The sequence below is a fragment of the Trematomus bernacchii genome, unplaced genomic scaffold (genome assembly GCF_902827165.1).
Source record: "Trematomus bernacchii unplaced genomic scaffold, fTreBer1.1, whole genome shotgun sequence".
Classification (NCBI taxonomy): Eukaryota; Metazoa; Chordata; class Actinopteri; order Perciformes; family Nototheniidae; genus Trematomus; species Trematomus bernacchii.
The window spans coordinates 11,736,578-11,758,831 of NW_022987564.1; the positions used below are offsets into that span (position 1 = coordinate 11,736,578).

At 40.8% G+C, this 22,254-nt stretch overlaps 1 protein-coding gene across 1 annotated transcript in view; it reads right to left on the minus strand.

Annotated features, from left to right (window-relative positions):
* LOC117477539 (dolichyl-diphosphooligosaccharide--protein glycosyltransferase subunit STT3B) overlaps positions 1–11,899 on the minus strand; it is a 72,604-nt gene extending 60,705 nt beyond the window's left edge. Inside the window, exon 1 of the mRNA XM_034124218.1 lies at positions 11,383–11,899. Within this exon, the coding sequence (XP_033980109.1) occupies positions 11,383–11,648 (266 nt within the window). The 5' untranslated portion in view covers positions 11,649–11,899. The remainder of the gene's footprint in view (positions 1–11,382) is intronic.
* Between the last annotated feature and the right edge of the window lie 10,355 nt (positions 11,900–22,254).

Sequence of the window (22,254 nt, forward strand, 5' to 3'; positions counted from 1 at the left end):
TGCTTGAGTCATGCTATTCTCAAAGTACTCCTTGGACTTTTTATAGCAGCAGGTTAGCTGCATGCCAACAATGCCTACAGTTTCCATGTTCTCAGCAAGCGATCACATTACATTGGGCCTTCTGCAACTCTGACCGGCATGGAGGTGATGGTGGGAGGCAGCTGTTTGAATAAAGACACCGACCTGGAGGAATCGGGTGAAATAAAAAGGAACCCCAAGGATATCTATGCGGTACTTTCTCATGAATAAATATATAAGCAAATCCAATGTCAAAATATGAGAGCAACAATAAATCTCTACATATAAGTGGTTATGACATTGTAGTTCGCAGTAATACTATGTCTCAATATATTTTTCAGAAAGTTCTGGCTGAACTTCTTCAACTACAGCTTTCGCAAACACCTCTAGGTCTATCCTTGCAGGGGTTAACACTCACATTGAATATAAAACTGTTATAATGGATTTTTGGGGCTTTTAACTTTCATGATTAAATTGTTGCAGATGATTAATTTTAATTTCAATATCCCTTCCTTTTCCTATCCAGCAGGAATGTCACCTTTGAAATGCAGGGATCCAAAACTGTCGCCTGTTTTTAGAGGTCAACCGTAACATAGGTAACATCTGTATACTAGGACGATGAAATGCATCGTTTATTTGTGCCAATAATAAAAAAGGTTGAAATGTTGAGTTTGTATTTATGTATTTATCTGTTATGAAATAATTGAATTGGTTATTGCTTGTAAGATTCTGCGTGGCTTGAAGACCAACTATAGTGGGGAGGATAGAAAGTCATTGCTGTCCACCGTAATCTTAGTCTGAGGGCCTCTTAACAGGTCCAACCTTGACTCCTTGCTCCACCTTGCTCCACAGCTGCTCTCCAGTCTACCTACCAGTCTTGACAACAATGATATAAAAGCTGCATGACGGGCTCGTCTTTCTCGGCCGCTCACAGATTGACAACCTATTCCAGCAGCCACTCAGTCCTGCTCGACACCACTCCATTTTGCCAATCTTTCATTTCTTTCTCCCTGCCCTGAGGCCTCTTCAACCCACCCATTCCTCCATTCAACTACACTTCCATTAGTCTGCGCCCTGCAACAAAAGAGAGTCACCCTGGGCAGTTGTGTCCTTGCCTGGAAGTCAGCTTTACTGATAACCTATAACAACGCTGTGGCCTCAGAACATAATGCTCCGTAATGTCACACCAGGTGGGCTTGCCAGTGGCTATGCAGTGACAATAAAGTCATCCCCTCTCAATGGACCGGTGAGAATGAACACTAACAGCTGAACAAAGGACACATCTGCACCAGGAACGAGAGCCCAGATGTCCCTTTGGCAGACGTGCAATGGGCAGAGGAAGGTTTCAAACAAAAACAAAAAGAAGAATCAGGATTTTTGTTTTCACAATCACATAAAAAAAAGACAATAATACAGAGAACTGGATAAAAACATATGAATACATTAATCTAAGCATATTCAGCAGCTCTTTGAGGTTTGCATCTATCTCTTCCACAAAAGGACAGACCTAAATGTAAACTGTATTGAACATGGCCCTCTCGTTGCAAGCTACTTGTAACTCTATGTGGGCTTAAAGATATTAATTATTTTAACACTATTTTAATTCAAATGTACTGGTTGGAGTTTTTAAATGTAAATATTTGCTGGTCTTGTTGGCAAACTTGATATATTTGGCTCTTGGATTAATCAAACAAAATAGGACTTCTTATAAGTCACCTGGCTTCTTGGAAATTGTAATGGACCATTTTCTGGCATATATAACGATTAATCAAATAAACATACGGCAGATAAATCAATAATGAAAAGCTTCATTAGTTGCAGCCCAGGACATATCAACTACCCTTAAAAAAAAATCTGATTTGTCTTAATTTTGTAAAAGCTATGAGATCTTTTTGTTAAGGGCCATAGCATGGTTTCTCTCATTTGTATTACTTCTCTATTAGTGTAGGAGGAGAGGGAACCAGAGCACCCTATTAAATCCATGTAATCCCAGGGGACACCATGTACAGACAGAACTGAAAGGATGGCACTTCCAGCAGAGCGCGAAGATATTCTGAGACAATACACAATTCTGAAGGACTAATGCGACATCTGCAAAACAGAGGCAGAAGGCGCCATGTAACCCTTTCTAGGAAATGCAATCACATCTGAGATTAGCTTTAGTGATGGGTTTACTTCATTTGCATAGAGATAAAAACCTGAAACAGACGGTGTCAAATTACAATAATGTCATACAACAACAACACTTTGTAAACTAAATAAGTGAGACATATGCATAAAATACTAAAATATGCAAGACGCTCACAGAAATCTTAAATTGAAATGAGGAACGGGGATAAAAGACTTCCAATGAAGACATGACAGAATATAAATGACAACACGACACATTTAAGAGGTGCCAAACAAAACAGCTCAGAGAGGCTACAACTGCCTGACTTTCATAATAACTCCCGCTTTAGGAATCATCTGATTAATCCAGTTCTTAGCTATCTACCTGGGTTAGCTGTGCATGCTAAACAGTGGATTCCTAGGGAGTTTCTGCAACATGTTGGAGGAAGGGATTAATATAAAGGGGGAAAATTACTCAAGAATAAGCTGCGTTGAGCCAGTTGAACTATTCAGTAATGCTTTAGAGATGCTTTGAGCAGCATATCTTATTAAATGGGCTCTGTTGTAAGTAGACTATCAGCTACAGAAGACATTCAATTTAACCTGAGGCCGAAAGGCAGACAAAAACACAAATCAACCCTATCCTTCCTGCATAAAAAACATTAAGTACCAACATTACACGTAAACATGCACACACAAATAAACTGATGAGGCAGTTCTTGGAACAATGAAATCTCTTTGGCTCCACCACCAAAACCTCCCTCAGATTGGATGCCTGGCAGGCAGTCATTTCTTCTCTTCCTCTCCGCCTCCTACCACAGTTTCTCTCTCCTTCTCTTCTGTATGCAGGTGCGCTCGCCCACAGAGCTATACGCTGACTCCTGTCAGTAAGAGAAGGGGATGTATGATAAGCACAGATCCCCTCTGTTCCCCCTGCCCCACGACCATCCAGAGAGAGATCCAATATTCGACAATTCTGACTAACAATACTCTTCAGTAAGCACAGACCAAGACTCTCATAACAAGTACATATTGGGTTTCACATGTTTCCCCTCAGGAAAAGCCCTACTGACTCGACTGTGCACATGCATCATTTACACAAGCCAGTCTTTTAATGTTTGTTCTTTTACAGAGCGCGACATACTGGGAGAAAACATGCAAGGATATCTTCACAAAGCATTTTTCTAAAGATCCTGTAAACGTGGGCCAATATTACTAGTTCCGTTTCACAGAGGCGGAAGAGTGGAACGCTGTCTTTGGATGAAACTCAAAGCATAATGACTGACAGCCGACTGGTCACACATTTCTACTTCTGATGCACAGAACATTCGCTTTAGGAAAACACACTCGCATTCAAAGGGAGTGCCGTCAATTACAACGATTGCATTTGTCAAGCGGACGCGTCGCTTCTTCTGTTTTCCCCCAGTCGGATGGGTTCTGCAGGCCGGGTTGGTCATGGAACAGCAATCACATCAAAGCGCCCATGACAACACAGAACTAACAGCTTGACAAAAGCGGCATCAACCGCACATCTCCACACAGATGTTTGAGTGAAGTTTGTCCACGGTTTCCTGAAGCATTTTCTGTAGATGAGATCACGAGGGATAAACTTAGTTCTGCTATCGAGGTTTGTTCCTGGACTCACTCCAATATCAGTTCCAGTTGAGGATACAGTATAAAGACAGAATGCTATTTCATTTAACACTTTTATATCCAAACTAAAAAGGTAAAAAAAAGAGAGCAACAATACAGGCTGTGATACGACAATGTCAGTGTTTACCTTCTAAAGCACACCTCGAAATTCAACTGTATCAACATAAAACAACTTGCATAGTCAATTTATTTCAGTCTTATTTTTCCTTTGTCAGCATTTTTCCTACCTTTTGAAGTATAGCATTTTCAAAGCTGAACAATCTGAAGAAAACTCCAGTGTCAAAACAGCGGTTCAGTTCTGTGCAACAACAATGGCAGCACACTTCAGCTATCAGCAGCTGTCAGGAAACTACCCACAATACTAAGTGTTTCAATTACGAGCAAACTGTCCTAAATATACAGATACCAAAGCAGTCAGAACTAGCGCTGTCAGGTTCTCAGCCATCATTACGGTTGTGAACTATTCCTTGTGCAGCTTGTACTAAAATTACATTTCATTAATTAATGTGGTGCATTTAGTGCAGTGGTGATACATGTTTTCCTCATTACAATGAAATATGAGTTTTTATACTCAAATGTCTGTTTTTTTTTTTTACAATTTGAGTATATATCTGAATTTTGTTGAGAGCCCTTGTCAAAATGTAGAACTTGAGATCTTTTAATACACCTGATTTATCTTCCTTATTACTACGGCAAAAGCAACATTTCTTTTTAGTCAGGTCCATTAACTTTTTCATCCGCATCAGTGCTCTTCTCAGTGTGATCTGCTCTGTTGGCATCCAATCTGTTGGCATCCAAATTTCAATAATGTGGAAACGGCGTTAAAGAGTAATCTAATTAACTGTGGAGGCCTGCTGTTTAGGGAATGTAGAGTTCAGGAAGCACTGCCATCTACATGCTAAACGCAGAGATGTAAGAAGCAGGGTTGGGTGTAATCGCTGGCTTGTGTTGCACTGCTGCCATGTTTCAAAGTAGTATAGTAGTACACAATAAGATTCTTTAGCCTCCAATAACAAATAAAGAGTTGGAACACAATCCTGAACGTCGTCTGATGCTCTTAAAATCTTATTAGCAATGGCTGCCAAAACTAGCAAAAGGCCTGTGGTTGAGCTAAGGGTGGGGCAAAGGACCACCTCAAGGTAATATGAAATGAAAAATAGCCATCGCTACAATGTCCTGTAGCTTGTGCAAACAGCGGGTTACGCTGAACCTCTCCCACCCCATGTAATTAAGTGTTATATTAAACAAACACTTACACTGGCTCCGAACACCCGTGAAGCTTATAATGTGCAGGTGAGCACACAAGCAAAAATATTGCGGTGAATGCTCAGCAGAGGCAATTCATCACGCTAACATATTGGCCTATCTCTCAGTGTCATTATCCTCCATCAAGGCGTCTGTGACTCTCATGCCCTCCGGGCTGCTGACAAGCACCTCTTGTTAGGTGGCAATCTTGCCAGCACTTTGAGAATGGCCTCACCAAATTAGCTGACAGGCAAATTGTGGGATAGAAACTAGGGCATCAGTTACAAGTCAGTGTGAATGAATCGACCGGTGCTTTTCACATTTATGTGGTACAGTATATTGCCCTTTATTATGTCCTGAAACGGCAGCCTGGAGCATGCAAAAAGCTGAACAGCCCAAAATTACACAGCCAGACCTGAGGAGGACAGTCAACTGAGTAGTCGTGTGAATTAGCAAACCTTAAGAACTGTATTGGATATCGTCTTAAAAAGATAAATGACATTTAACCCAGTCCCCTTTAGAACAAATAGGGGTTACTACTGAATCTAGTATGACATAGGGTCGTTTCGTTTGTTTGCCTTTGTAATAATCTGTCTCCCAGCGCTGTATGCTCCTTCCCATCTCAACGCATCTAAACTTTCCCCTAGGTACCCTGGAAGAAATCAGTCTCTCTCAGTCTTATACACACCATACAGCAGACCTTCAATTCACAGACTCCCCTGCTATGTCTGACACTAGTCTGCAGGGAGGCCCACCCTAGATAAAAACACTCTGCAATGGTGAATACAAATGTTTTAGGGTGTTAGGCTGTTAGCTTTCCCGTGTCCTGTAATGGCGCATCTCCACTACACGGCCTCGCTCGGTATGGCTAGGCCTCGTTAGGACTGGCTCACTTTATGGCGCATTTCCATTACAGTTTAGGAACTGGGGTAGTATCTATAGTAACGCAGTGTAGGCGGAGCCGTGACGTCATCTTCAATGAGAACCCCAGAAAACCAACATCAGCCGTTAGCTGTTAGCACTCAAGCTCACAGCTCCTCATATCTGTTCAGAAACTAGACAAAAGTTAAACAAGTACACACCACAGACTGTCTGTGTCATGGCGAGTACAGTCGCTGCTTTATTTATGTCTGTATAGGCCGTTGTGAGTGTGGACGGTCGGAGCATATACTGCGTTAGCTTAGCCAATCTCCATTTAGACAACACGCATTTTAAAAGGTTTTTCGCCTGCCGTCTTGTCAAAGCATTAATTCATGGTTTTTACTAACCGGTATCAGTATGTTGTTACTTCGGCATCATTTTGAAATGTGTATTACAATTAAATCACGGTCAAATATGTTCATCTTGTTGTAGTTGTAGCCCCCTTGCCAGCGATTCTCTCTCTAGTTTAGCATACTCAGCCCGACTCAGCCTGGTTGTTGGCCCGGAAAGAACCTCGATTTTATGGGGCCAGATAAACTGTGAAATAGTACCCGCTAGCCGGTGCTACGCTAAGTGGAAACGCAACCAAAAACGGGCCCCCACGGCTCGGCACGCTTAAAGCGAGCTCCGCGCTGTAGTGGAAATGCGCCATATGTGTTGTGATATAGTTTGAGTGGAAGGACTCCTGGCCTGCAAGGCTTGAGTGGAGACTAAAGAGCCGGAGCCAAAATAGTCATTACCTTTGGCACTGCTGTGAAATGGCTAATACGTTGCTGTGGTAACTCTAAACTATTAAACAAAGAATAATGTAATTCTAGGCAACCGTTCTATATTAACCGAGGATGGGCACCCACTCGAACCTTTTCGGCTGCAGGTAACTGGACACCGTCCGAACACTGAATATTTCATAAGCTGTTGGACAGTCGGCAAGGGAGTTTAGGCAGAGATCACAGCTGCAGCCAAGTGTCTGGTAGGAAGATCAATCATGACTTATTCTCAGTTTTCCCACACTACTGCACTAGCTCAGGTGGTGCTGTGCCAGCAGCAGCCTTTGGCAGGGCCCAATCTACTTTTAGATACATGTCATCATTTGTGTGTGTCAAAAGGCAGGAGGGGAGAAAACACACACATAATAGCTGATAATCCCCATCACTTAAAAAAAGAGAAAAAAAAAGCCAATTTGATAGCACCCATTGTGGGTTGAATTCATAACAAAGCACTTTCAGCAGCAAAGACTGTGTTATAAAAGAGGTCAAAAACACATAAAAGTATTTTCTGAGGCCTTAACTGATATTAAAGTGTTGTTTGAGACAAACAACTGATATTTCAGATATTAAATCACACATCCTTTGTCTTCCGATTAACAATCAAAAGCTGTTGAATATTCCTGGATATTTTTCTTTGTGTCCTACATGAAGTCATGACACTGCCACCAAAAAAAATCTTTATCACGTTCATCGGTGGTGCCATTGGAGCTGCAAGTTATGGAAGTTCCCGGGATGACCAGGGGATTGACAGAGCCAATGAAAGTGGGTTGTACAAGTTCATAAGGAATATTTAAAACTGCAGCACCCATATTTTGCGGAGTACAAGAGGTAGGAGGAGAGGTAAAAAGGGAGCATGAATGCAAGCAGCAGGAGCAGCTCAAAGAGAAAGGAGGAACGAAGCAATGTGTTTGGATAGTTTCAGAGCACATTAGGCAGTTTTCCAATGGCTCTTGGGCTAAATCTTCTATTAACCTGGTAACGCTGCTGTCGTGAGTTTGCACGCAGATGGCACAGAAATGCTACAGAAGCATATGGCATGGCACAAATACTACAATCACATCTGTCTCTTAACTTAAACTCAAAATATAATTTGTATCTGACCAAAACAACTTCAAGACATATATGGATGTCTAATCTTGTATAAAAAGACAATCACTTATTTGACCAAAGCAATTTTTTAACTATTTTTGTATTTATCCAAGTTTCGATTATCTCTCCAACGGGGGAAGATCTTCTTCGTGCTTGGTGAGTGTGTAGCTGACGACGAGATAAAGTGCAGTGCTGAGGGTCAAGTTATTTGGATCATTGATTCTGTAGAAAACTGCAAACCTGGTGCACCTGGTCGGACTTTGGTTAGCCAAAGCCGTAAAATCACAAATATACACCATTTTAAAATCAGCATAATGGCCGCTTAGTGCCATTATGGGAATTCTCTGCATGTTTTTGTCCAAAGAATATTACACCTGTCCAAGCCAAAACATTACTGCCGCTATAAATGATGATACATGTATTTGTGTGGTAAACATGTTGCATATTTACCAGTACAATTGGGGCAGGTGCGCAGATAGGCCAAAAACGTGCAACACCATTTGAGAGTCGATAAGTCTAAACTTCAACATACTTCCAAAGCGTTCATCAATTCGGCGGCATACACATTTATGAGGCTTTGACTTTATTGAGGCTATAACATATGCATATGGTTGTGACGGCACGTTGTGTCACGTGACTTCAATTTTGAATTTAGCCGTCCCTTATAGACAATATCTCTTTACGTTAGTGATGGGAATTACGGCTCTTTGTAGTGAGCCGGATCATTTGGCTCGGCTTACTAAGAAGAAGAGCCGGCTCTTGTTACCACAGTTTACCATGGAGCCTCAGTTTCGCCGCTGCGAGGCTCGCAGTTCACGCGCGTGCTCCACCGCTCATCGCGTCCAAATCGTGCACGTTCCGTGTTGTCCTGTGGCAGGCACCGTGGGTCCAAGATACGAAACGATCTTCAATACTCCGAAAAGAATCCCACCAGGCTCCTTTGCCCCTCCAACAGAGGGATGTCCTTGACCTTTTCGTCATTTCAAGCGGAAACACTGCCTCACACTACTGTCAGAACAAGCTGCATTGCTTGACATAACTGAGATGGGGAAAAAATTGACTCCTCATTCCCCTGTGTTCTCCCATACACACATGCATGTGCCTCACCATACAGCTTTTGGTCTAGTAATATTATTCTTTCCACTATTTGTATAAACTAGACAGAGTATTTGTATAAGTCAACCCAGTAAAGAGAAACTATTGTTACTCTTCTGCAGAGCACCCAGTTTGGCATATAATGGTAGTCTGCTTTAATATATATGTATAAGCAGGGCAGAGGAGTTCCACATCTACATGTCAAAGTATATGATGAATATTTTAGCAGAAACATCCAGTGACTTGTAGCCTTGAGTTAGTTAAAGAAAATGAAATGCATTTTCAATTCAGGACACAACTTTAGAAATTAATTGCTTTCGGGAATGGAGAAGACAAACAAAATCTCACTTGAATGTCAACCAAAGCCTCTCTGGTCCTGGAAATAATCAACAAATATTAGGAAACATAATGAACACAGCCAGATAACAGGCAAGTCATATCAGGGGGCTCGCCTACATATTTGTGTTTGCATATTGCAAAATAAGCTTGACATTTTGGTGCTTTGAAATCCAATTTTCATTCTTCAAATTGCTAGTTTATTTAACGTACTGGTTAGCTGGAGATGATTTCAAGCTCTGTGCAGAGGAAAATCAATAAGAGCATCCAGACGACAACAGCAGTAATCATGTGTGTCTGGGAGTGAGGGCCACTTCCAATCAGGATCCTGTGTGCCTGGAGTTGTACAAAATCTGTTTTTCTTTTCTCACTGTCAAAAAAGGTGAGGAAATTATAATATGTGATGCAGCATGATCATAGAAAACCTGTTTTTTAGAGCGATGCAGACCAATCTTGCGTTTAAGAGTCAACAAAAGGTACCAGAATAAATCTTTGCATAGCAGCCTGTTTAACATTCTTGGGAAACACATTATCAACTGGGGTCAGGTTTATGTGTTAATCTATGCAAAAACTAATGTTATCCACAGCTATAAACACTTAAGAATTCCTGAGAGTGTTAATGATTGTAAAATGCACGCAGGGGCTCTCAGCTAGCAGATCAGGGTTACACATAGGGTCAAAAGAGGGGGTTTGGATGTTGCAAGACAAGGATAAATATATTTTCCAATCAAAATAATGTCATGCAGTATCTGATGCTCCTTCTGATAACCAAGTGAATCACACTAAAACGTTAACTACATTACAAATATTTTTTTTGAGAACAACAGATGTAGATTGTAGACTTAGCTGAAAGGTTTTTTGAAACTTGTGAAAATAAAAAAATCCCCTTTTCTATCTTTTCATTGACATCTAGCCAAAGAACTGTGCAGTTTGAACTGATGGCAAAACGAATTTAGTGTTGATTGTAGGAAGGATACCATAAATAATAGTGTCTGACCAGGTTGTTAATAAGTAATAGAAAAGCTGTAAGCAAACAAGAATATGTGACACTTGGGACCCCTCATCAACAGTCAGGTCCTTGTCTTAAATCAGGATCAAGTTCCTCTGAACCGTGTGGACCCTCTCCTAAGAGGAAGCCTTGGCCCTTGGCTGTAAATGCAATAAAGTTATCAATATAATTGAAGTGGCAAGTGTCACCCTGAACGAGATGGAGCACCTGTCCTTGAAAATTAATAAATGAATGCATCAGTCGTGCCGCCTGGTTGGATGCCACAGAGTATAGGACAGCAGCTAGGGGATGCTTTGCAACCAGACGGCGGACACTTGAGAGCCCATGTGACACAGTTACAAAGCGGAATAATCCTCATTGTGATGACAGGCACACCAGACCGGATCATTTGGCTTCCGGGTTATAAACAGACCCCTGTTATGATGTGCACTGGCTGTAATTTGCAGGAGAACCTTACAATCCAGTGTGCATGTTGTCTACCAACTCAGCAAATTGGGTTAAACTCTGAGAGGATTTTTTCCAGCAGGAAAAACAGTCAATCTATCATATCGACAACCGCTGAAGCGATAATCTTCATTTAAGGAACAACGATCATTTCAACTTCCTCCACTCACACAGGATTTTCAATAAATTAAATCACGCAGAGGACAGAGAAATCATGCATTACTTGCACATGTTTCCCTACAACCTAAACAAAGTTGTCCCTGCAGTTGTAGGCTACTTACACCGCTCACTACAGCTATTATTCAGCGTTTTTGGCATCGTTTAACAAAAGTGGTCGTACCGGATCAGCTGGATGCGTTTCATTCCGTTCTCTTGTTAACATGTCAATGTAAGGGTACACATCAGGCCACTGAGCTCATATTCAAAGTATTAGACCAATATAATCCTGTCGTTGGTCAATATGGGGAATCATTCTCGAGGAGGTAACGATCACTGGCATCTAAACAGTAGTTAAAATCGGTGATCAAAATACTCGCTGATTACTTTTAAACAGTACAACAAAAGAAAAACACATATGCAATTTTGAATGACCCCCCCCTTTACTGAGATTTGCACATCCCCCTCTGTCTTTGATTGTCACTGGAAGCAATTGTAACCAGGAAACCTGACAAACCTGACAGACGTGAGCTAGCTTACCATGGATCAAACTCGTGGATGATGCTCTCGAACCGGATCACCGCGAAAAGTCTTGAGCTGAATCCGGCCAGGCAGGCCAGGAAGAGAATGCTAAAGGAGAGTAAAGACTGCCACCCTGCCGGCTGTGTGAGTCCACCAGACAGGCCTACTTTCCCCCCTCCTCCTCCTCCACCCGCGGCGCCGGGTCGGCTGTTCCCGTGCACCGAGCCACCGGCATTGGTGGACGCTTTGTGCTTGCCGTCGCCTGCTGCGTGGTGCTCCGCCATTTCTGCGTGCGGTGTCGGTTGGATTTGCTAGGTCGTCCCTCCTGCCACGCTCCCGTGTCTCCCTCCACTCCGCGCTGTCGTAAACTCCCTTAGTTTGTGTCCGCTCTTCTTAGGTTTCCTATCTTCTGAGCCACCCTGATATATAAATATGTTTTAATTCAGTGAGAGTACTCCGAGAAACAGCCGTTACATCCCGAAACGCATACTCATGCGCCACATACCGAGCCTGCAACAGTCAATTCGCTTCACGATTTAACGCCGGTGGAAAGGGGCGGGAGGGACGCGGTGGGCGGGGCGTCAGAGAGCTTCACCGACCTGTCACAGATCGACAGGTACGAAGGGGCGGTGGTTTACGTCTTTAAGCCAATCACAGCGCAACTCTGGCTAGATAGACGGATGAGTCCACCAATGTTACCATAGTAAATGATGTGCTACTGATTGAAATAAGGATTATCCCCTATTCTGTATGAAGATTGAGTCATTCTATTGCTCGCTATAAATAAAACCTTTATTACTCGGATTAAAGTTGGCTTTATATAGAATGATTCACTTGCCATTCCCATAAAGAATAACAAAGCAAAAAAAACGTGCACATACTTCAAAACCTAAAAGAGAACTTGTCTCCTTGCAGATGGAAGCTATACTCAGGTGTGTGAAGATAAATGTTCTCTGTGAGTGCAATATTTATGTTGCCCTTGGATGTTCTGGACTGGGAGGTTGGATGGTAATAAAGATTGATGTGTCTCATCATTATTATGTCCCCCAGCAAAGACAAGAACACAGCATTCATCATTCTCTTAAACTCAGGATGTACTTTCCCAACTTCCCCCGAAGCCTTGAAAGCTGGAATAAAACAACTTTTTTTTAACATTTCAAACAAATGCTCTAGTTTTAGATTTATAGTGTACATCAATTTTGGGCTTGCACAGTTTCATATAACAATGAGGCAGAGGTAGGAAGTGTTATTGATTTATCTCAGTTCCCAAAGGTAGAAAAACAAAAGTGCAACAGCTGTAAAAGTGTAGATAGAAACAACATTGTTACAAGTCACAGTGAAGAGAATATATTTTCCTCATCCCCTCTTACATTTTCTGCATATATAGTAGGCCTAACACTTTTACGTAAATCAGAATTAGAACAGAACACCTGAAACCAATACTGGAACTCACTAATAAGAAGTCAAAGAAAAAAAGGACTGAAAGCTTAATTTAGTTATTTCTTATATCATTCAACACTTGTTCTTTATTTTGTGTTGGTCTCGGATTGTGAAGTCTCAAAAATATAATAGATTTTTGACGAAAGTATTACCGTGTTCAAGAACAACTTTGTATTTGATCTTAACTAATGTAAGATGGAGAGGTTAGATATGGGTCGGTAGTTACTAAGAACAGACTGATCCATATTACTTTAGCTGAGGTAAATAGCTGTGAACAAAGAGTGTTTTACAATATTAAATAATTCTGACAGGCATATGAAAACAGTTTTAAGCAAGCATGCAGAAGGTGTTATCTCTAGGTTTTGACTCAGAGACACTCCTTCTAACCACCTTTAAATCCACCAGAGAAAAATAATATTGACTATGCTCAGTGCTTTCTAAAACTTTATTGCTCCTTGTCTGATTAATATTCATACTAATTGTTGTTTTTGCATTAACCTATCCCACTGCACGGTGCTTCATCTTCCATAAAGGTTACCCCTGGAGCAGTGTACAATCAGAGGACCGGTTTGTAAACAAGCAGCAATGTGATTTCATTACTGACTTTCAAAATCATGAATTCCAATTAGGATTTTTTTGTGTTAATGTATCACAACTCATTTCAATACCCATCGCTTTGGGTAATTTATGGGAATGTTTAAACAGATGTTGCATGTTACTAATCAGAACTTATTGGTTTTAAAGGGAATTCATGTTTTTTCTGTTGAAAGTATAAAACAAGTTGTTCATCATGTCCAGTTTTAGCCCCTTTGATTTGAGAGTAACCAATTAGCTAGTTTGTGAACTTCACAAATTAGGCCAAATTCCAATTCTTACTTTGCATGAACTTTGTTTACAGCTAAAAAAAAACAATTTACAAAAAGTAAATGAAATATTCATGTAGAAGAATTGGACTGAAGTTTGAGCCGGCTTTGCTGCAATGTGCATTGAGGCGATCTTCTGGAGAGACGAGGAGGAGATAAGAGGGAGATGAGAAAGTGCTGGAGAGACGGGAAAGATGGAAGACCGATAATAAAGGAGAGTAAAAGGATGATTATGGAAATTGATGGGAGTCATCATGGAGAGTAGATGGAGTGGCAGACGTGGATACGAGTTTTGAGTTCATGAAGAGATCACAGAGAACAGACAGTAAGGCAGGCATACGCTGCTGCTCAAATTCAGAGCCAAAAAGAAATTCATGCACAACCACACACAACACACACACACAGGCAACCGGGCGTGTAAAGATACAATGCAGGCAAACACATGTAATCCCACATGCAGCACATGCATACTGATGAATACATATGTATGTATCACACACGCACAAATACACAGTTCCTCTATTATTCATCAAGGCCTGCTTTTACCAGGATGAGCACATTACCCCTTCACCTCTTCCCCCTATAACTCAACATTCTGAATGAATGACCTTTGAGACAAATAATAATGCATGCTGTGAAGATAGCTTCAATTGCATCTGTTGTCAAAAGGCCAAGCCCAGATGAAAGCCATGCCAAAATGAGTGCTGTTGCCAGGCAGCTTTGCTTTGCTTTCCTCCGTCTCCAGAGGCTTGAATGTTTGTGTTTGCTTTGTCTTTCTTCTCTGCTTTTTTCTCCCTCGAACATTACAGAGTCGCTGAGTTTATGCTTGGCATTCTTAGGTGTCTACACTTCTTTACTTCGCCAAAGGCCAATCGTGCAGAAAAGCTTAAGATGCCAGGAATGAAACGTTCTTTGCACCTCTGTCATCTCTCTCTGCTATAAATGCATGTGTGAGAGAGCAATAGAAAGAGAAAGAGCGAGGTGTCACAACCGGTCAAGGAGATTATAATTATTAGCTAAGCACATTTGATACATTTTTGCATGAAATAATGTCCTTGAAATTGGTGCAACTGGCGAATCCTGAAAAAAAAAAAATGGTTGCTGTGTTCAGTGATTTCAGTCATTTGTCTCAAGATGTATAATAATCTCAAGAATATCAGTCAATTGTGCACAGTGTTATGTAAGCATGTTGGAGATAGCACAGAATCCTCTGTGAATACGCTATTTCGGATGAAAGCTAAATTGCTGGATTGTTTTAAAGGCAAGTTTATTTTTAAAGGAAAACTATATAATGCAGTAGGTAAGTGAAGTGCACAGGGGAAAGAAATCTGATGTTATTATTTGTTTTTCATCACAGCCTGCAGTGTGGAGGATGTCTGAGAAGCTGGCACATCATCGCCCCAGATTCCTGACATCCCTGCAACACAGCAGTTGCAGCTGTGCAATGGAAGCAATGCCTTGTTTTAACTATACATATTTTCCTTATGGTTCATTAGTGAGGACGGGACCCTTTGACTTGCACTATTGTATCTGTTTTATTTGTTTTATGTCCTATATTCACGTTGCAATGTTTGAGGAGCCTGTGACTTAAGTTTTTCATTTCCATATCTAACTGTAGCTAATGTGCACATGACAATAAAGCCTTGAATCTTGACTCTTTCCCAGCATGCAATGGGTAGAAAGCAAGAAAACACTACATTGATTGCCAAGCCATGACAGGGAATCACACAGAGTCAAACACATTCACATCTATGAAAAGTATTGAATTCCCCAGCTTTCTGGCTTGCAATCTATGCACAGAAAATACATTTGAAATGATCATTGGTTTGTTTTTGCACAAAGTTAAGTTGTTATTATCCTCTAACAAAAAAAAAAAAAAAAAAAAAAGTAAAAAGCACTTATATACTAACTAAGCACTTACATACTAACAAGGCACTTATATACTAACAAAGGACTGGCTTATCTAAAGCCAGTTGAGTAGCACTTAAAATCGTTTGGCTCTATGAAACCTGATGTACTTATATGATTCTGTTTTCTTCAAGTTTGTATCTTCTTGGTCGAATGCACTGATTGTAAGTCGCTTCGGATAAAAGCGTCAGCTAAATGAAATGTAATGTAATATTTTACTTGCTTTTGCTCCCCTTTAATTACCTTGTGCATAATTTACATGTCCAACCCAACAGGGGGAAATCCGTTCTGTATGTTCAATCAAAAAGCCTGGCAGAACAGGATGTCTGTTCATTGTGAGCGCAGCAAGTTCTAAAGACTCCACAGAGTCTGTCTGTGTGATCCAGTGTTACAGAATGATTAGGCGGTGCCTGGGATTCGCCAATGAGCAAGCCCATCTGCACCGCAATCATTAACAGCAATGAGGGCACTTAGAAGAAAAGCATTTAGCATCCTGATGAGGCGCGGCGTCCAACTGTTATGACCTATCTGTTTACCTGTAGGCAACGAGAGGTAGCCTGTTTTCACAGTCTCTAAGAAGCTGCCCGGCATCATGATAATTTTCAAGGTCAAGTTTTATTTTGTTTGCATAGATGCATCCTTATTTAATTTTGAAAACGATGTATTCAGGTTTTAAGAGGTTTCTATGACAACACAGTGTAATGTCATCTTAAGTGTACAGTAAGTTAGTGAGAGATTTGGAAGACAACGTTAAAACACGAGTTATCTAGAGTACATAGATAGATGGATATAGTAGAAAGATATGTTATATCTTTAGAATACACATATAAAATAAAAAATAAATAAGTAAGAATACACTATAATAGCTCAAACTACTACTACTAAAATAAAAACATACCCTATTAGACAAGTGAGCAATAGTTACAGGATTTTTTTAATTAAAACGTAAATACAATGAGGTAAGTGTGTTTCAAATGTGCAAATTGTGCTGTGTTATTAGGGGAAAATCTTCTCTTGGTGACGTGGGGTCTTTCCACTGGGTTACCTGTGTGGCCTCATCAGTGACACACCATTTCCCCCTGAGCAGCCCCCATTTCTCCAACAGGCAATGGGGCACACAGAGGCAGTTAATGTGAACATGACCCACTCAGACCCAGGCAACACAAGCGGATGATACTCTGCAACTGCACAACATCTTAATCTCGACTTTGATGGAAGGCGTGCAGGCATGCGTTTCACCTTGTGTGATAGGACAGTTAATCTTGATAATGTCATGGGCAATACAATGATTATCTATAGTGCTGCGTTACTTATCTATTTATATGCAAACCCACGCTCATGCTGCTTCTGTAAAGAAAATAGCTTGTTTTGGAATATGAAAGAGTATGATACATTTCTGTATTTTGAAAAAGAGTAAGGCGTGATCTATCATCCCGGAGATCAAAGAGCTCTTGCTCAATTTATAAGGCTGCAGCTGCCTCGGGATGCTACCTATTGCATTCATCTGTCATTTTCCAAAGCATATGAAAAGTTATTTCTCCGTGCAGAGACAATGACGGTTTTTGATTGAAAATCTCTTTTCATTTGATTCCAAAAATACTTTCATCTAACACATCTCCAAGACGGGAATAAAGCAATCAACAAATAGTCTTGTCAATGACAGCTTCAATTATTTGACAATTGAAATACCAAATGAGTAAATTGCTGATTTAAGAACTTCATTATACTGTACCTCGAAATTATAATTAAAAAAATGTACTGTCTCCATCGTTCCGATTTTTAATCAGGCTTTTAATCACAATAATGATGCCTTAAAAATTGTACAATAATGATCCAATTAAGGAATTGAAATGACAATCATTGTGCATCTGAGTGCATAAAGCAGAGTTTACATTTGAAAAAAAGAAAACAACACTTTTTTTGGCTGAGAAAAGCTCTCAAAACCACATCAGCATAGAAAAACTCCCTGTAAACATTCACAGTTCAACACATTCATCAAGATTGATTCTGTCGACACAGCTCAAAGTGCCTGCAGTGATGCTTCATATCCTATTGGCAGGCTGCATAAAAAGTTGATAGGAAAGTTGAACTGATAGAGCCAGAGAGATAGGGAAAATAAGAAGGAGAGTGATGCTAACCTGAGCTCAACAGAGCTATCAGCAGAATGTCATTTTCTGAAAGGTTGGCATGCATTTCTCTTCAGAATAACAGCTGCCTCATCAACATTTCCTGGTTGCGGTATGGGTTGAACATCCTCTGTGCGGTGTCTTTTGAGGGGACTTTCCATTAAGATATAAAAAAATATAGGTGCGCAGACAACAGTGGAACTTGGTCTGACATTATCCCAGCCTCCTGCAGGGAGAAAGAAAATATGACTCACTTGTTGTAAATCGAAGTATGCTTCCCAATTTCCCAGCTGCCTCAGCTTGACAAATGACCCTTCTTTCACTTCCCTGAGTAGCCTACATGGGCTGTCTCAATTCAGAAGACAACAGATTTATGTGATATTGCTTCAATGACAGCTCTGAAACCTCTATGGCACAAAAACTACAGCAGAGGCATCCCAAACAAGGGAGCAGACATGAGCAACAATGTTGTCATACATTGTTCCTTCCAATTTTTAGAAGGTTAACACAGAGCTTTTGAATGTATGAAGATGCCTGTCATGTATATATTTGGGCTGATTTCCAAGACAGCTTCTTACTGCATTTGCCTCACTCTCATCTTGTATTTACTCAAACCTGTTTTAAGATTCTGTGCTATATGTTAAATACATTAACTTAAAGGCCAACACAGGTCTATTTTCTGACTTAATAGCACTTTCTAAAGGTGGTTCAATAATACCAAGTGGCCCCTCGGTCAGGACTATGCATCTCTGTGCTCAGCCCCGTGTCCAATCGATTCTCCTCCTGGTTGCCCTCCATTGGTCATCTGACAGAACACAATTCACGCCTACAAAATAAAGTTAAACCTAGCACGACTCTCCAATGAATATGGGGGAGATGGGATGTGGTGGAAGGAGGGGGAGGGGGGCGCAGGATGAGAAAAGGGACAGAGGGAGGGGGTGACATTGCTGACAATTAAAGTACATACGGTGTGAACGTGGCTATAATGCCTCCACGAAAAGGACAGAGTACACACACTTACACATCACAAACCAACTAATCTTTGCTATTTCTGATGTAATGTTGTTAGTCGATGCACACAATTTAGCCTAGCAAAGCCCAGGTTGGATTGATATTGCCAACTGCTCAAAGTACTAGGATGGGTTAAAAGCAGAGGCCAAATGTCACTGTGTGTGTGTGGGACAAATAAAGAGGGTTTCATCCTCCGATTCTATATGTGTTACACTGTAGAGATATCAGACTAATTGTTTTTACTCTTCATGCTAAGCTAAGCTAACTTCCTTTACTTCCTCTTTGTTTAAGGTTTATATTTAACTGACATGAGAGGTATACTCTTGGCTAGAAGGCAAGGAACATGTTTCCCAAAATGCAAGTGTATTGCCTCAAAGGGATAAAACATGCTCAATTAAAGTGCATACTTGTATTTTGAATTTCTACTAGAATATGTTAACTTGCCTTACTGTTTTAAAGAAATGTAACTCCTACTGTCTGTCTCTATTTTCCTGTAGTTATTTGCACGCTACACCATGTGGGTGGAGTTAAATACAGGGGACTATTCTTCCAGCAGACTTTTGGTCCAATCAGGAGTAATTGATAACAGTAATGTCAACTTCATCCCCAAACCAGTAAGCCATGTCACTGAAGGACATGCACCAGAGCCTGGAAATGGAATGCAGCCATCAGTGATGTTATTCATTCACATTACAAGTTATCCTGCATCTAACATTTGCTAATGAAAAGGAGCAAAGTGCATTGTTATAGTGTGACTATGGTTCACCTTTGAGGATAACATGTCTGTACATTAGTTAATAATGAGCTCTTCATAAAGTCCAAAGAGGTTTTTACAGTACCACAGCAGAGATTAACATCATCATCACATCAGGCTCGCCACAGTCTCTCATGAACATTAACTGGAACAGGAAGGCAATCCGTAAATGATTTCTTAATAGACAAATTAATATGGAACACAGATTAAAGGATATACTGAGCCAAATTAGTCCCACATCATCATCACACGCTGCATGCAAGGAGGCTGTGATTGATGTAGGGAATTAAGGGGAATGGCATCGCCCTTGTTGGCCCAAATGATCAAATCATTCCAGCTTGTTGTTGGAGGGGAAATCGCAATGAAACTGCCAAGCACTGGTCTTATTAAATGTAAGCAAACAACTCTCTGAATGTATCCTCCCTCGACAAACAAACTTCAGGTCAAACAAACTGCCATTCGTGACACATCTGTTTGTCCATGATAGTCTGAGTGACTCGCTAGCGGAGAATATAATGACACAATTGCTCCATCAGAGATACGGAAATTAAAGTGACACCAAATCATCAAGTCCACTGCCATCAGATACAAATGTGAGAGAGGACAGCAGGGGTGATTTCTCCTATTACAGAGGCAGTTTCATTCTATCTCTGGGCCTGGGCTTCCTGCTGCTCTTATCTTAACAGGCACATCATCCCCTGGACAATTGCTGCATGCAATTGTTGCTCAGGGCCTTAAAGTTTCTCAGAGAATGTGACTCCTGCTGGTGCAACCATCACTGCCAATAACAAAGCTATCATGCCAAGCTAACATCTAAATCATATGAGTATTTGGAATAAGAAAAGAGGTCTGTAAACGACTGGGATGGTGAGTGAAATGGCCTCTGACGTTGAGGTGATTTCAAAGCAATTTGTCTTCATGTCATCTCCTTACTGCAGCTCAAAATATTGTTTATAGCTCTCACCAACCAACGCACTCCTCAGCAACTTTGATTGATGTATAAGGCGTCACCATGGCAACCAGCATGTGGGAATGATGAGTGATTTTGGCAGGAGAGTATCTCCTTCTGGATTATTGAGACCACCTCAGGGTTGTGTGTGAGTGTTTGCCTCTTTGTTTGTGAGCGTGTAGGCAATGACGGGCTGTTCATGATGTCGCCTTCCACTCGAAGGGTTAAATCAGGTTAAGAAGTATCAAGATTGAGCAGCTGACAAGAATCCATGTGACGCCGCCGGGATGGAGTTTAACCAGTTCTTACAGAGCTGTAGTTGTGTCTTGAGTTTATACTCTGTGATACATTTTGACAGGCGAGTGATGGAGAGTACTGTGAAAAATGAAGAGGGAAAATCAACAGAGTGAGAGAATCAGAGAGGGAACATTTTGTGAAGTTAGGCTCGCCAACAGCAGCGATTTAAATGCAATTAGGGTCACATCAAGAAAATGACTCAAGTTTTGGAATACTGGTTAGCGCCTTGACTCTCAGTAATGGAAAGACCTGTCAAATCTTGAGCTTCATTTTCACACGCCAGGCTTTCCATTTTTTTTTACCCTCAAAGCATAGTTGCTAGCTTTCTGGATCCTGCTCTTCAGCACCCTGTTGGCTCCAGAAAGCACAAATGATGTCTTTGTATGCAGCATCCAGTAGAACCACTACGCCCTCTACTGGTCAAAAGACAAACTGCAGGTGTTAGGTTAATTCAAGGCAATATTCTACTGTAGTGTTGGTGCCTGGCAGAGAAGTAAATAAGTGTGCACAAGCTCCCAGGATGCCTTAATTAAAACACAAATTGGGATGGTATCACAGACAGGAGTATTCATAATTGACTGAGGGTATAAAGTTTAATATACAAACTAAAAACTGAAAGACACAACCTACAATGTAATTTGTTTGTCATTATTGTTAGGACCCCAATAGCTAAATCCAAAATGAAGTGAATTAATTCGCAAGGTACAGTACAGCAAAGAAAATGTGCAAACAGGGTTTAAACAGAACAGGATTATTGTTGACTTCTGGTTTTACCAAACTGCACTGTGTAAACCTTTGCTCTGCGGCTACTGCAATGCAAAGCTGCAATCAAGCAAATTAACTTTCTTAAATGCATTTTGTCCTTTGAAAAATAAATAGAAATGTTCCTTTTGTTCCTTTTGACAGTCCTGCGGTAATCCATTTATGATGTAAAATTAAAAAACATTCATCATCAGTATACATAGCCTGAGGCAGTGTCCAATGTATCTGTAGTGCAGCGCACACTGAGTTAGCCCATGGCATAGTTTATTTAACTAGAGCATGAAAACTGTAGGAAGGGCAATGATAATCTTCTCTACAAGAAAATAAGTCATCCCACTGTGGCTGATAAATCACTTTCCCACTGTTCCCGAGAGCGTTTATGCATTTTCAGTGGTGCTCCTTTACAGCTGCAGACCAGGTTAATAACATGTAACACAGACATGCTAACATGAATACTTACTGTACACAACTATGCTACCAATGATAGAGCAGCTGGTGTATTCGGGAAAATGTCATCCTTGTATTGTAATGCAGTCTTTACAACCAAGAAAAGACAGCTCTTCAGAATCTAAGACAGTCTCATATCCGATATTGATATCAAATCAATATATTATCACCCTTCACAACATTCTAATCCCACTGAAACACTGATTTACAGTTTCGTCAGTCTTTGCCTAGTGGAGCCATTTTTAACAGCATTGCAATATAGATTCTGGGAGCCAGTGTATGAATTAAAAGCAGCAGATAGTGGCAGAGACAGGTAGGCAGACAGCCTGAGTC